The sequence below is a fragment of the Lepisma saccharinum genome, chromosome 20, assembly GCF_977018435.1.
Source record: "Lepisma saccharinum chromosome 20, izLepSacc3.1, whole genome shotgun sequence".
NCBI classification, from domain to species: domain Eukaryota; kingdom Metazoa; phylum Arthropoda; class Insecta; order Zygentoma; family Lepismatidae; genus Lepisma; species Lepisma saccharinum.
This window is the reverse complement of record NC_139248.1, coordinates 29,125,839-29,139,050: the sequence shown is the minus strand read 5'-3', so window position 1 is coordinate 29,139,050 and position 13,212 is coordinate 29,125,839. Positions and strand designations below refer to the sequence as shown.

At 35.4% G+C, this 13,212-nt stretch overlaps 1 protein-coding gene across 1 annotated transcript in view; it reads left to right on the top strand.

The window, feature by feature from the left end:
- LOC146003841 (protein DEK-like) overlaps nucleotides 1-11,518 on the top strand; it is a 47,925-nt gene extending 36,407 nt beyond the window's left edge. The window contains exons 6-8 of the mRNA XM_083142290.1: nucleotides 4,120-4,341; nucleotides 5,239-5,391; nucleotides 10,592-11,518. Coding sequence (XP_082998416.1) covers nucleotides 4,120-4,341; nucleotides 5,239-5,391; nucleotides 10,592-10,606 — 390 coding nt within the window. The 3' untranslated portion in view covers nucleotides 10,607-11,518. The remainder of the gene's footprint in view (nucleotides 1-4,119; nucleotides 4,342-5,238; nucleotides 5,392-10,591) is intronic.
- Nucleotides 11,519-13,212: the final 1,694 nt, after the last annotated feature.

The window sequence follows — 13,212 nt, the reverse complement described above, 5'->3', positions numbered from 1 at the left end:
ATTGGACTAAATACTTTATTCCCTAGTTATTGTCAGTTTACAACTTGCACTCTTTATGGAAAAAAAGTGGGATGCTGAAGTAAGCCCGCCTCCACCGGCATACATTCGAGGGTATACACTTAATGTCCTGGTGCCTTTAAATAAACCAGGACGTCAGTTTCTCCAAATTTAAACAGGCCTTTTTTCTCTTCTCTGTTTATTATTCAAAATTTACAATATATAATACAATAATAATAATAATAATAATAATAATAATAAAAATATGGTAGTACAATATTGTTTGTGAGATTTTACACATTTGGATTTATGTTTTCCCATTCTGGGAGCCAGAATGGTAATTAATTTTGTTAATGTATGATATTTATGTGTGTATAATACACACCCTGTTTTTTGCAGAAAAGTGACAAAAATTATATTATATAATGCACAGTATAATCCAGGTTCAAGACCTTAGTTGGAGGTCGTAAAGCTGTTGCTATGCCAATCAAAACTTAATGACATACTACCTATTCAGTAAGTCACCAATCTCACACCACCTCCCCCCTCTCCCTCCACTGTGTTTAGCACCCCAAAGCTCTTTAACAACCTTATTTATTTTGTAATAGTAGCAAGCAAGATCAAAATTACATTATGGATTTGCAGTGTTCAGGAAGTTATTTTGTATTATTTCTCGCCCAACAAATACCGGTGATACGCATCCCATGTGACGGAAGGTGCATGCTTGATCCACAAGATAAAGAGTTACGGTCAGAAGGCAACACAAGAACAAAAAGATGCATCCTTTATGTTGGCTGCGATGGCTCTGTCGGTAACGCGTCTGACTACCATGCTAAAGGTCTCGGGTTCGATCCCTGGCCGGTTCAAATCCGGGAACTTTTCTAACGATGGAAGCGGCCCCGGCGCCCACCCAGCGTCGAATAACAGGGGTACCTGGGGGAAACCCTGGGGGTTAAAGGCAGTCAGGGGCGTGATGCTGATCACATCACCCCCACTCACGACCGGATCAAGAAAGTGTGGGGCGTTACCCCCACACCCCCTATACGCCTTCATGGCATGGTGCTATGCACAGGGAAGCACTTTACCTTTTTTTTTTACCTTTATGTTGGATGAGTCATTGCTGTGAAAAGCTATATTGGCAAGGGACTGCTTTGGAAGAGCTAGACATAACACTTACACGGGTAGCAGCCTCCCTACAGACAGCCTCCCACCAACACACAGGTGGCAGAATAGAAGGTCCTGGATGTTTTAAAGATAAAGCACTTGTTGAAGACAACAAAAGCTTTACTACAGCATTCAAATATATTTTTTTTTTGTCAACAGTGTGCTTATTCCCGAATCAAGTTGCAGAGAGAAAGGGGTAAAGATTATTGTAGTGTAAGGGACGTATGAGCAATATTTCCTGTACAGATAGCTGCATTATAAAGAAGGCTGCTTCATGAAATTATTGCATTACCCTGCACAAGAGTTGCGGATTAATTATATCTTGTGAGAGGAGATTAGCAACTTTTTTTGTTTTACTCTTTCCTAAACCAATATCGGTTAACTGGGGGTGGCAAATTCTCCTTACTTCTTTCCCGGCAAACAAGAAGAAAGGAAAGTTTTCCAAGCAAGTATCCCCTCCCTCTATCATATACTAGGAAGGATTACGTAAAAGCATCTGTAAAGTAGTGTGAATAGTGATTGAGCCATGTTCTCAGTTGTCCACATACGTTTTTGTTGAGGAAGGGAGAACAAAGACACCTCAATCACACATCTAGAATATGTAAAAACCCTAGAGAAAGCAGCATTTAGTGACTATCGTTTTGGCAATTGTGCGTTTGTTCCCTGATCGTAAGGCAGGAGCTCAAGGTCGCATGGTGAATTAATGAGGTTGCTGCAAAAGCAAGGGAGAGGGGAGGGAGAGGTCGCTTGGCATATGGAGTAGGCTTGTGGCAAATTTTGTCATCGGCAGGGTTTGGAAAACTTATAGAGCGGGAAATGAGAGTTACAGTAAACATAAGATCGAGATAAACGTCCTAATGTTCAACATGTTTTTTTTTTGCAGGGAATTGGCTGAATGGATTAAGTGGGTAAACCTTGTTTGCACCCCTTCCACCTCCCAGCACCTTTTGGTAGTCCAAAGACAATCGGCAGGGTTGAATTTTTGACAATGAGTTTTTTCTTCATTTCTCTTGGTATCGTGATACTTTCAATTACCGGAAGCTCCAATACGACCCATCATTGCAACTTTCACACATCCTGCATACAAACTATCCATATATTTAGTTGAAAGACTTGCTATAATTAAACAACAAACACCATTCAGTGTTAAAAATGCATATGAAGTGAAACAGAAACTAAAAAATATTATTTGGAATAATGAGTATCGTATTGCAAGTTTTGATGTTGAAAATTTATATCCTAGTGTCCCAATAGAAGGTGCCACAGATGCATTACACAGATGGCTTATTGAGATGAAGGTTAACCCAGTAGAATCATGGGAAATGGTTCGATGGTTTACTGTATGTGCAAATTACAATTACTTTATATTTGATGGCAAAATGTATCAGCAAAGTAATGGTCTATCAATGGGAAACCCAGTATCCGGAATCATCTCCAGCATTTTCCTTCATTACATAGAATCTCCAATTGTTAATGTGATAGGTGCGGATATCAAACTCTACATCAGATATGTAGATGATGTGCTAATTATTGTTAAAAATGCGAACACCATCATGGACGTATTTAAATTGTTAAATGAATCACATCGTCGCATAAAATTCACTTGCGAACCCATGAATAACAATGTAATTACTTTCCTTGATCTGCAAATTAAGACAGCTGACTCAACAATTCAAACATCAGTCCATAGGAAAAAATTAGTGGGGGAAAAATACATCCATGCCAAATCAGAACATTCGCGTATAACAATGGATAACATATTTTTAATTTTTTTCCTGAGAGCACAAAGACTATGTTCTAATAATGAGGATATCAAAAATGAAGAAGAAAGGCTCTTTAATATAGCAAAAGAAAATGGCTTTCACACTAACAGAATAAACCAAATCAAAAAACAAGTCGCAAGAAAACTAAAGGAAAAGAGAAATACAGACAAAGATGAAAAATCTGTTGAAAAGACTTTTGTGTGCATTCCATTCCACAAGGGATTCTCACATAAAATTGCAAAAATTTAATTTCAAACTTGTTTTTAAATCACCAAGAAGTTTGGAATGTACATTTAATGAATTCAAAATGAGAAACACTACCAGATGTGGAAACCACAGGAATATATGATATAAGTTGTTCATGTTCAAAAGATCATGTGGGACAAACAGCAAGGAAAATGGCAATAAGATGGCACGAACACGATTTGGACATTATAAATCTAAACCCAAGAACAGGTTTGTCAACTCACATCATCGAAGAGAAGCATTTGATTAAAAAGAGAAGGGTTTTAAAAAGATTAACGGGAAACACAGAGTTGAATGTCTGGGAAACTTCGTTCATTGCAGAAGAACACTGGAATAAATTAAATAATGAAAATGGTAACATAGATCCAGTATGGAGTTTTCTTTTTAACAAATGGAGTAAGCCACCATCTTTAAAATTTAATGTAACAGAAAACATCAAGAGACTTCGTGAAAAGAACGATGAATTTGAATTACCTGATGATATTTGTGATTCATAATTTTAAAAAAATCTGAAATATAAATAAAACAGACTGCTTTTTTCACAGTTAAGTTGCTATATTACAACAATGTAACATTGACAACATCCATTATATAACAGATTCTTTTTGTTTAAAAAAATTACTAACCATTGTTATAACTGTATCTTTAGTCAAAATGAAAATAAATGTATGATGAAAGGAGTGTGTGTTCTGAAACGTCACAAAAAAACGGTTTTCTTATGCTTGTAATAACCGTAAACTACAGGAAAATAATTATCTTTAAGTAATACGTTTTTTTTCCTTGTGTCCCCCATAAAACGTATAACTTAGATTTCACTCACTGTATTTTATTCACCATAAATATGTGGCCTTATGCATCAGTATTATTTTCTATATTGTATGTAGGTAAAATCTTTGCATATCATTGACACCACTGTGAATTTCAGTATTTTTTTTTTTTTATATTACAGGAACCTAAAAAGAAGAAGCGTGCACCTGCAAAGAAAAATGCTTCGAGAAAAAGTGTTACCAAAAATGCAGAGAAAACTGTTGAAAACAAGAAGGCAGAGAAGGCCGCTGACAAGAAACCTGCTCCCAAGAAGAGAAAAGTGACTGATGAGGGAGAGAGTGATGGTTCATCATCATCATCTGAAGATGAACCGTTGGTAAAGAAGGCAAAGGAACCTCCAACGGTAGGGTGTAGTCTAGTTTCATTTGTTATTACTTAGCTTGCGTGTTAAATGAACAAAGTGGTGTTTAGGTAGGTATGGGTAATATTGGAAAGTTGATATCAAGGACTCTGCATTGGAAACAACTTTGTTAAAATTTGCTTCTGTGACGATCAGCATCAGGAGATTCCTTCTTTAGAATTTTGTGAATGTATGTAATGTTAGGCAGCCAGGTTGGGTTTCTTAACAGTAACAATTTTTTTTAAAGAAATGTGCAAAAGTGAAATGGCTGTTTTCACTATTTTGCACTTCTATTGGAATGTTTTGTGGCACAGTTGGATGGAGATCCAGCACATGCATATATGGTCACACAGCAGCTGAGATATCGGTGTTTGTCATGCAGGAGATAATGGGAAATGTCTGTCTCCGACATACAAAACTGTCAGAAACAGGCTCACATAGCAACAGCTTTATGATCGACTAAGAAAATCATTTCTTGAGCCCAAATTGTGCTACAAATTATCTACAAGATGTAATTCTTTTGCTGCTTTTCGCTATCAAAACAAGGTGCACATTATACAGGCACTTGCATTGCACACACACGTAAATAATGTATAATTTATCTGTGTGTAGGATAATTTGCAACTGGTTCAAATTTTTCCAGTCCACAAAGTTACAACACTACTTTTTATTAAGATACTATGTACTTTAATATGGATTAATAGGCGACCTCTGTGGCAGAATGGATAGTATGGCATGCTACAATGCCAGCGGTCTTGGGTTTAAATCCCAGCCTAGGTGTGGGTATTCTTTGTGAATGTCTCTTCATCAATTTCATAATACTCATTATTCTTAGCCAAAAGTGGCACAAAAGCCACATGAAATAAGAAAAATCTAAAAATTTAATGTTTATTGTTACAGGATGATGAAATAAAAGCACTTGTAAAGCAGATATTGGAAGGAGCAAATCTTGAAGAAATTACAATGAAGACCGTATGTAAACAAGTATATGCGGCATATCCTGATTTTGATCTGGCACATAAAAAGGACTTCATCAAAACAACAGTAAAATCTGTAAGTTTTTCCATGAATGTGTTATTTTCATTTAGTTGCTAAGAAAAAAAGGAATAGTAAATGGATAAAGATTGAATAGACTGTTTCTTTGATATGGAATAATGGAAAACACCATGGATTTGCAGGAATTATGATATTTACATTAGTAAACACCCTATGTTTCTCATGTGAGAAATACTTGAAAGAAATGATGCCCCCAGAATTGTGAGTGTGTGTGTGTTAAAATACATTTGAGTCGAAATTAATAAATTCTCGTCTGTTCATCTTCCTGTTCAGCAGAATCCTATACCATTTACGGAACCAAGTTATTTCTGAAAAGAAATTAGCATTAACAATTTAGTAAAGCCAATTATGATGTCCTGCAAATTCACCAAGTATACATTTATATTCATTAAATTTCCAGAGAAAAATATTGATCAAATTTGTGCAGTTTCAGTATTTCTACAGGGTGGGGAATTCCAAGGATTACAGTCAACTCTCGATACAACGATCTTTGACAGTTCCTGGGAAAAGGGTCATTATTTCGAAGGGGTCGTTATTGGAATGTGTACCAATTTTAATCTTAAACTGAGCTCAAACGGACACATAGATTCCTAGGAGACTGTAACACTGTTTATCCTGTGCAGTTATACAACCTGTTATGCACAGGATGTGTGTTGTGCGAAGGATAATAGAACATGAAAACGTTTTCAAATTCCGGAGATAATCGGGCAGAATGAATGTTAGATTTTATATGGATCTACTAGAGTATTGTCTGTTACAGGATTAACTGATAAGGAGACACATCACAACCGTTCTAGGCACCAGACAAAAAAAATGCAGGTCTGTAAATTTTGTTCTAGTTCAGCTGTGTAAAATAATACATCGTAAAAAAGTCACGAAAGTCACGTTTTCTTTGCTACAGCCAACTTCATATTTATCCCCCTACTCCATTTTAGGAGACAGTCCAAACTCTTCCTAGACATGTATTGTAATCCAGCCTGAAAAAGGAAACTCGCACTTTAAACAGTATATTTAGTCCCGATTAGCCCATAAGCATAAAATGAACTCAAAACAAGCTTTATGAAAGCTGTGCATTTTCAGATATCAGAATGGGAGACCGTTATTTACTCTCACGTTAATCGATGGTTTAATGTTGGATTTAGGAGTATTCTCAATGTCAAATACCCTCTCCTCCAAGAGTTTTCCCCTTGAATAATGTTTTTGTTTTTTTAAAATAGTCTCAGCATCCATTTCTAGGGAGCACTTTTTTTTTTTTCTTTTTTAACATTAATGGTTCTGAAGAAAAGCAGCGATTATATTGTGTTAATTTCCTTCCAACACTGCTCTGAGTGTTCAATAAGTTTATTCTTGTGTCAGGTGTAAAATAAAATTTATGATTTTGCTTGTCAGAAGGTGCAGAACATGAAGTTGTTTTAACCTCTTGGTGCCCAAGTATCTCGACCGAGAAACCTTGTCATGTTCGTAGTTTTTACATCATAATGTTGCTGTTATTTGCTGGAATTGCTATTTTCTTCTTTTATATTGTCGTTAACACATATATTGCACCGTAAGAACTCTTGCATGTCTTGGTGTTAAAAAAAAAAAAAAAATGCGGGAAAATGGTGGCTTCTTTTGTCTGCTTTTTCTGAAGAAAAAAAGCAGCCACTACAATAATGGAGTTGAACCTCGAATTAGGAATAGTTTGCTGGTGGGTAGCAGGAGGTTGCCAAGTACTTTCAGTTTCAGGTCATTCCATGCCAAATGAACCAATTTTAAAATAATTGGTTGCATGACCATGTTAGAAAACTTTCATTTTTAGTACATACGTTAATACATGTTTCTAGATATTAAAACCAATGTTCTCCTGTGGCAGCCATTTTTCCAACATGGCGCATGGCTTTTTTTTGCTCATTTAGCACTTTTCAGAAACCTTAATATCTCAAAAACCATTAGAGCTAGAGAGTTGAAACAAAACTCATTTTGTAGCTAATGAAGTATATTTTCTATGATATTTAAGTATGTTTTGCTTAAAATTGCATCGTAGGTACGAAAATTGTGGTGGAAATTGTGGTAACAATAGTTAAAAAATTGGAACTTTAAGCCCAATTTTTTCAATGAAGGGGTTTAGTTTAAAGCTTGATTTTTTTTTCATGTGTTGACCTGCCTGCAGTTTGTCTGTAAATAAAATATCACTGCTTAGAAATTCAATCCTTTTTTACAGCATTGGCTCAAACATTGTCGTTCATTTAATTTTGACAGTTTTCGGGGTTTGTCGTTCATTTAATTTTGACAGTTTTCGGGGTTAAATATCTCCGATGGCCCCTCTTGAAAAATTCCGAAATTTGGTACAAAGGAAGCCCTGCATGAACCAAACTCACAGTAAAAATCTCAACGTTTAGATTCAACTCGTTTTGGTCAATATGAGGTAACGTATGTCACTTAATTTCAGGCATTGCAAAGTAAGGTTAAACTACATCCCATACTTAGAAAAATAAAGTCTTTTCTTTCTCTTTTTTAAATTTGGGTTAAATAAAGCCTCAGAAAATATAGTAACATAAGGTTTTAATACTTGACTTACCAGAAATTGAAATTACAAGGTATGACAATTGAAAATCTGCGAAATCTCATTGCAAAAGGTTTGAGTTATTAGGTACCAATGACCAGTTGGTATTCTCAGCTTCCCCCCACATTTATTAAATGTAGCAGTACATGCAGCTTAAGATAGGCAGTGGCTTGCCCAGGAATTTCGAAAGGGAGGGGATGGGGGTTACATATACTTTTTTAGAATAAAGGTGGATGGCTTAGAGACAATATGCAAATACGATTGAAAATAGTTTTTTATATGGTAAAGTTTGTTGTGATCTTCAGAAGTACCACTTAAAGAAAAAGTTAAGGGAATATTTTTAAAATCAATTTGCATCATATGGTAAGGCAAGGTAAGCCATATACTAGTTAAATCAATATGCCTGACATGTTGGAGTAAAATTTTCATATCTGGAGAAAGTGACTCACTTAAATGCCAGAATGGAAATGATGCCTTTGTGCCAACACAAGAAAAACTAAAGGAAATGCGTGAATTCTGTTCTGTTTTTCATGTATCCCCTGTTTCGAAACAGGAGGCTGATTGCAGAAAAACAATAAAGTGCTCTTGCTCGAAAAACTATTCACATCATACAAGGAGTGCAAAGGAAACTGGAAAGTTGCTTTTCACAAAGTATTAGAACTGAAGAAAAGGAAGGCAAGTGTGACAATCCTTTGCGTGGCCAGTACAATCATATAATGGAAATTATAACTAAAACTAACTAACTCTCTAGCCTTCTTAAACCCGAAGGTTCATGGCTGCAGCAACACACGCCTTTCATCTGTCCCTATCTTGAGCAAGTTCTATATACTGTTTTCTATCCCTACCGATTTTCTTTAGGTCCATCTCAACGTTGTCCCTCCATCTTCGTCTTGGCCTTCCTACAGGTCTCTTACCATCAGGTTTCCCAAAAGAATTCTGTAAACTCCTCTTTCCTCTCCCATTCGTGCCACATGGCCTGCCCACCTAAGTCTTCTTGATTTCATTATTCTAATAATATCTGGACATGAATACAAATTATGTAGTTCTAAATTATGTAACCTTCTCCACTCACCTGTTTCCTCATCCCTTTTAGGTCCAAATATTTTCCTAAGGATCTTATTTTCAAATACTCTCAATTTATGTTCCTCTTTCAATGTAATGGACCAAGTTTCACACCCATATAATACTACAGGCAAAATTACTGTTTTGTAGATATTAAACGAGAAGACAAAAGTTTATGAAGAGAGAAGTAACACGCATTTCCTGAATTAAGCCTACTTTTTATTTCCTTTTTAATATAAGTTTCACTTGTTAATATTACTCGTAAGTATTTGAATTTGCAAACTGGTTCAAATGAGTTGTTATCAATAATAGATTTTGATTATTACCTAACACTTGGTTTCGGACTGTAAGCATATATTCAGTTTTCTCTTTGTTAACTTCCAAATGTATCTCTTTAGCAGTTTTGAAAAATATTTTAGCATTATTCTTAATTGTATTTATATCATCCCCTAATAAGTCTACATCATCTGCATATGCATAAATATGTAAAGAAAAAGTTATTTATGAGGAGACTGTTAGTGGATGGGGGAAGTTAGCCCTCTTCCTAAAGGCAACAATAAAACATTGATTAAGGTGAATGTAAGTAACAATCCCCCTATTTTGACATATAAGAGTGCATAAGTTTCACAAAACTTGTTTTGAATTCAGTTTCTGCTGTTGGGCTAATCAACACTGGATACATTTGCCGTTTAAAGTGCAATCTGCATAACTGAAATATGGGAATGGGCTGGGACTAACAGAAAAAAGCAACATACCAACGAGATAAAACATACTAGCGCGAAAGTATAATTACGATTTCACGGTATTAAAATTCGTAACATGTATTTTTGCATGAGTTATTAAAAAGAAGGGCCTAGGCATAATTTTAATACTTTTTGTATGTAGGTGGTTGGGTTGGATCAAATTTGGTGCAAATTCCAGTAACGACCCTTTTCCCTGGAAACTGTGAGAGGTCGTAGTATTGAGAGTTGACTATACAAGAGAAAATGAATTTCTCTCCATGTTGCAAGTGGAAGCAGTTTCTCAATTTGATTATTGAGTTAGACACGATGTTTGAAAAATATGATAAGTACTTTCAGCAGCTTCAATTTATGTCTAATCAAATGGAAACGTTCGATTTTTCCGAGAAATCAAATCTTCGTGTTCTCTTTCTGTTCATGTGTTTTTCTATGCCATTGGAAGCTTTATATTCTCAACAGAAGAAGTAAAATAATACTTCCATAAACTTAATATGCTAAGTTTTCTCCCCCTCCTACAACCATCTAGCGCACGGACCTCTGTTTCTTCAGCTTGCCGCAGAAGAAGGCTGGTGGGGGAAGAGTGGTTTAGGGTCTTTCCAGAACCTCATGTCTGGCTGGACAGACACTGTTCCCCGTGGCCTTAATATAATTCTTCAGAGATGAAGATTAATTTAAGTGGGAAAAAAAGAAACTTTCAAATATATCATCTAAAATTTTGCATGGGGAAGAATTGCTTAATTTGAGATTATATATATTTCTGGATTTGTTTGTCATTAACCAGCCTCTTGTGTAACATATTGAGAATGAAATATGTACAACTTTTTTTGTACTATCAGGTTCTCTTTTATTGCAGTTGATCTCGACATGAAGACAAGAAAAAGAACATGTTCAGAAACTTGTCAAAAGTACCTGCGTGGACTGAATATGCGGCAGAATTCTGAAGGCTATTTACAATGCACTTTAATAAAACATAAGACAAATCACTGAAGTCTGTTTTAACAAGACAATTTTACCTCCAAAAGTGTGCATGTGCGCGAGTGTGTGTGGCCAAATAGAAGTAACAAATTTGTGAACATATACAGAGGCAATAGTGATGTTGAATTGAGATTGTTTCCCAGTGGACAAATATGAGCTGCGTAATGAACTTGGAATGGTAAAGTGAAATTTTGAGTAAGGTGGGAAAGCTAAAAATGAAACTTCTATGTAGATTATGTGCAGTATTTTCTTTTTCATAATGGCTATTTCTTAATTTTTTGTCCAACAATATTATCTTCTTACCTTTTTAACTGTATTTGAAACAAAGATAATTGTAGAACATTTTAAAAAGAAATGTAAACCTTTATTTCATAATAAAATCAAGGCTTCGTTTTTTATGAAAGATTGAATGAGGATGTTATATTAGTTATGAAATGTTTTATTCAACTATTATTCAGGTAAATTATGACAGTAAATTATGCCTTGATCACAATTAACGTCACATATTGTGTCAAATTACACAATTGTTACAAAATCTTGCATCACATCAGAGTACTTAAGTTGTAGATTTCAAGTTGAACAATTGTCCATGGTGGTCCACTCGTGCATAAGTCGAAAACATTCATAACATTGTTTCCCCTTTTTTATATGCTCTGAATCTGTGAACAGTAACAAAGAATACATGATGTAACAGTTGTAGAAGAAGAAACTAAAATATCTTATTTTAAGTAAGTGTTCTTGTATTTGGAGTTTAAAGGGCTTCAGTATAAGATCAATAAATTGTAAAACACTTCTTAATATTGAACATGTCACTGATTTCTTACGGTGAAGGTGTACAGCATGGTATCAGGGTAAGGTGTAAATTTTACAGTACAGTTCAAAGGTTAAGGCCTGCAATCAGGTGTTACATGCACAGCTCACTGTAACAAGTATACTGATCATAATTGGGTCACATGTCAAATTTTTCATAAAGTTATCTACATGTCATAACTAGGGGATATGACGAAGCTGAAAATTTACCGATGCCGATGAACTCTCCGATAATTCTTGGATCCGATACATTATTCAACAGAAATGGAATGTTATTTTCTGCGTGACAAAAGTAAATTTGCTATGTACATTTCTATTGCATATCACATACACATTCTCAAGAGATGCAAATGCACAAGAAAACAGTTATTTTTAGTGTTTTTTTTTTTATTGTATCTTTTGTCTTTTATCTTTGTGTAAGCTTGAGAAAGTTCTGGGAAACCAGGATGATACGTCGCAGATAAAATAAAAACTACTAAAAATAACTGTTTTCATGTACATTTGCATCCACAAGAAGTGGTTATCCGAACCTTTAAGAAGAACATAGATTCTCTAGAGATTTAACATTAGTACACAAGCAGTCCTTTGAAATGCAAAAATAATTCTTGTTCTTAATATTGCAAATTTAATGCTGGCAGATTCAACTTCAGAAACACAAGTTTTTGAGGCACTTCTGTAAGTAACCTACTTCTCTTATTGCAAATCTGCCCAGCAACACTGAACACTTGTTCACTGAATACTGGTGCAGCAGGTATCCCAAGTATTTTCATGCCACTTGCTCCAGGTTTGGATACTCATTTTTTAATTTCCAATACAATGGCGGATCCTGATCACGTGGAATAGTTGGTTCAGCATTGTTCTGTTCTATTTCTGATTTTGAGGTAGGTTGATCCTCTGAATGAGTTTCCACAATAATTTTATCTTAAAAAGTCCACAGTGATGAAGATCCATAAACTAATTTTCAATAAATCTTACAAAATTAAAATATAAAACTCATTAGGAGGTAAGACTCTAGTATTATCTGTACCAGTTTAAATATCTGATTTTTGTCGATGCCGATATGTCAATTTCTTCCATTTTCATGCATCTGTAATCGGCTTCAGCATATCCCTAGTCATAGCCATGGCCTTAACAGTTGAGAGAAGACATTGTTTGTGTGCTCCAATGGCAGTATTGGAAAGAAAGAAGACATTGTTAGTGTGCTCCAATGGCAGTATTGGAAAAAGAGATTGAAGGGACACTGCACTCTGCAAAAAAGAAAATTACTATATTTACACGTGTGTAATGTGCCCCTGTTTTTTGAGGAAACTACAGAGGAGTGTTCCTTATAAGTTTCTCTACACTTGTTGTAGTGTTGTAAAAGTGGTCTTGTGTCTGATGTTCAATAGTACGAGGGTTGATCAGCATGCTATGCCCCTGACCAATAAGGCTTTGCCAGAGGTATTTTATTTTTCAACGTAGTCCCTTGCAACTTCAACGCACTTTTCCAATCGGTGCTCTAGGGCTTCAATTCCGGCACAGAAAAAATCTTCTGACTGTTACATACGTTTACAGCATCCATCACTTCAGAACCGCTGCTGAAACTCTTCCCATGCAGGTGTTTTTTAGATTTGGAAATAGCTGGTAGTCACTGGGGCTAAGTCCAGAGAATACGTTGGGTGGTCAACCAATTTGAAATTGTGTTTTGTG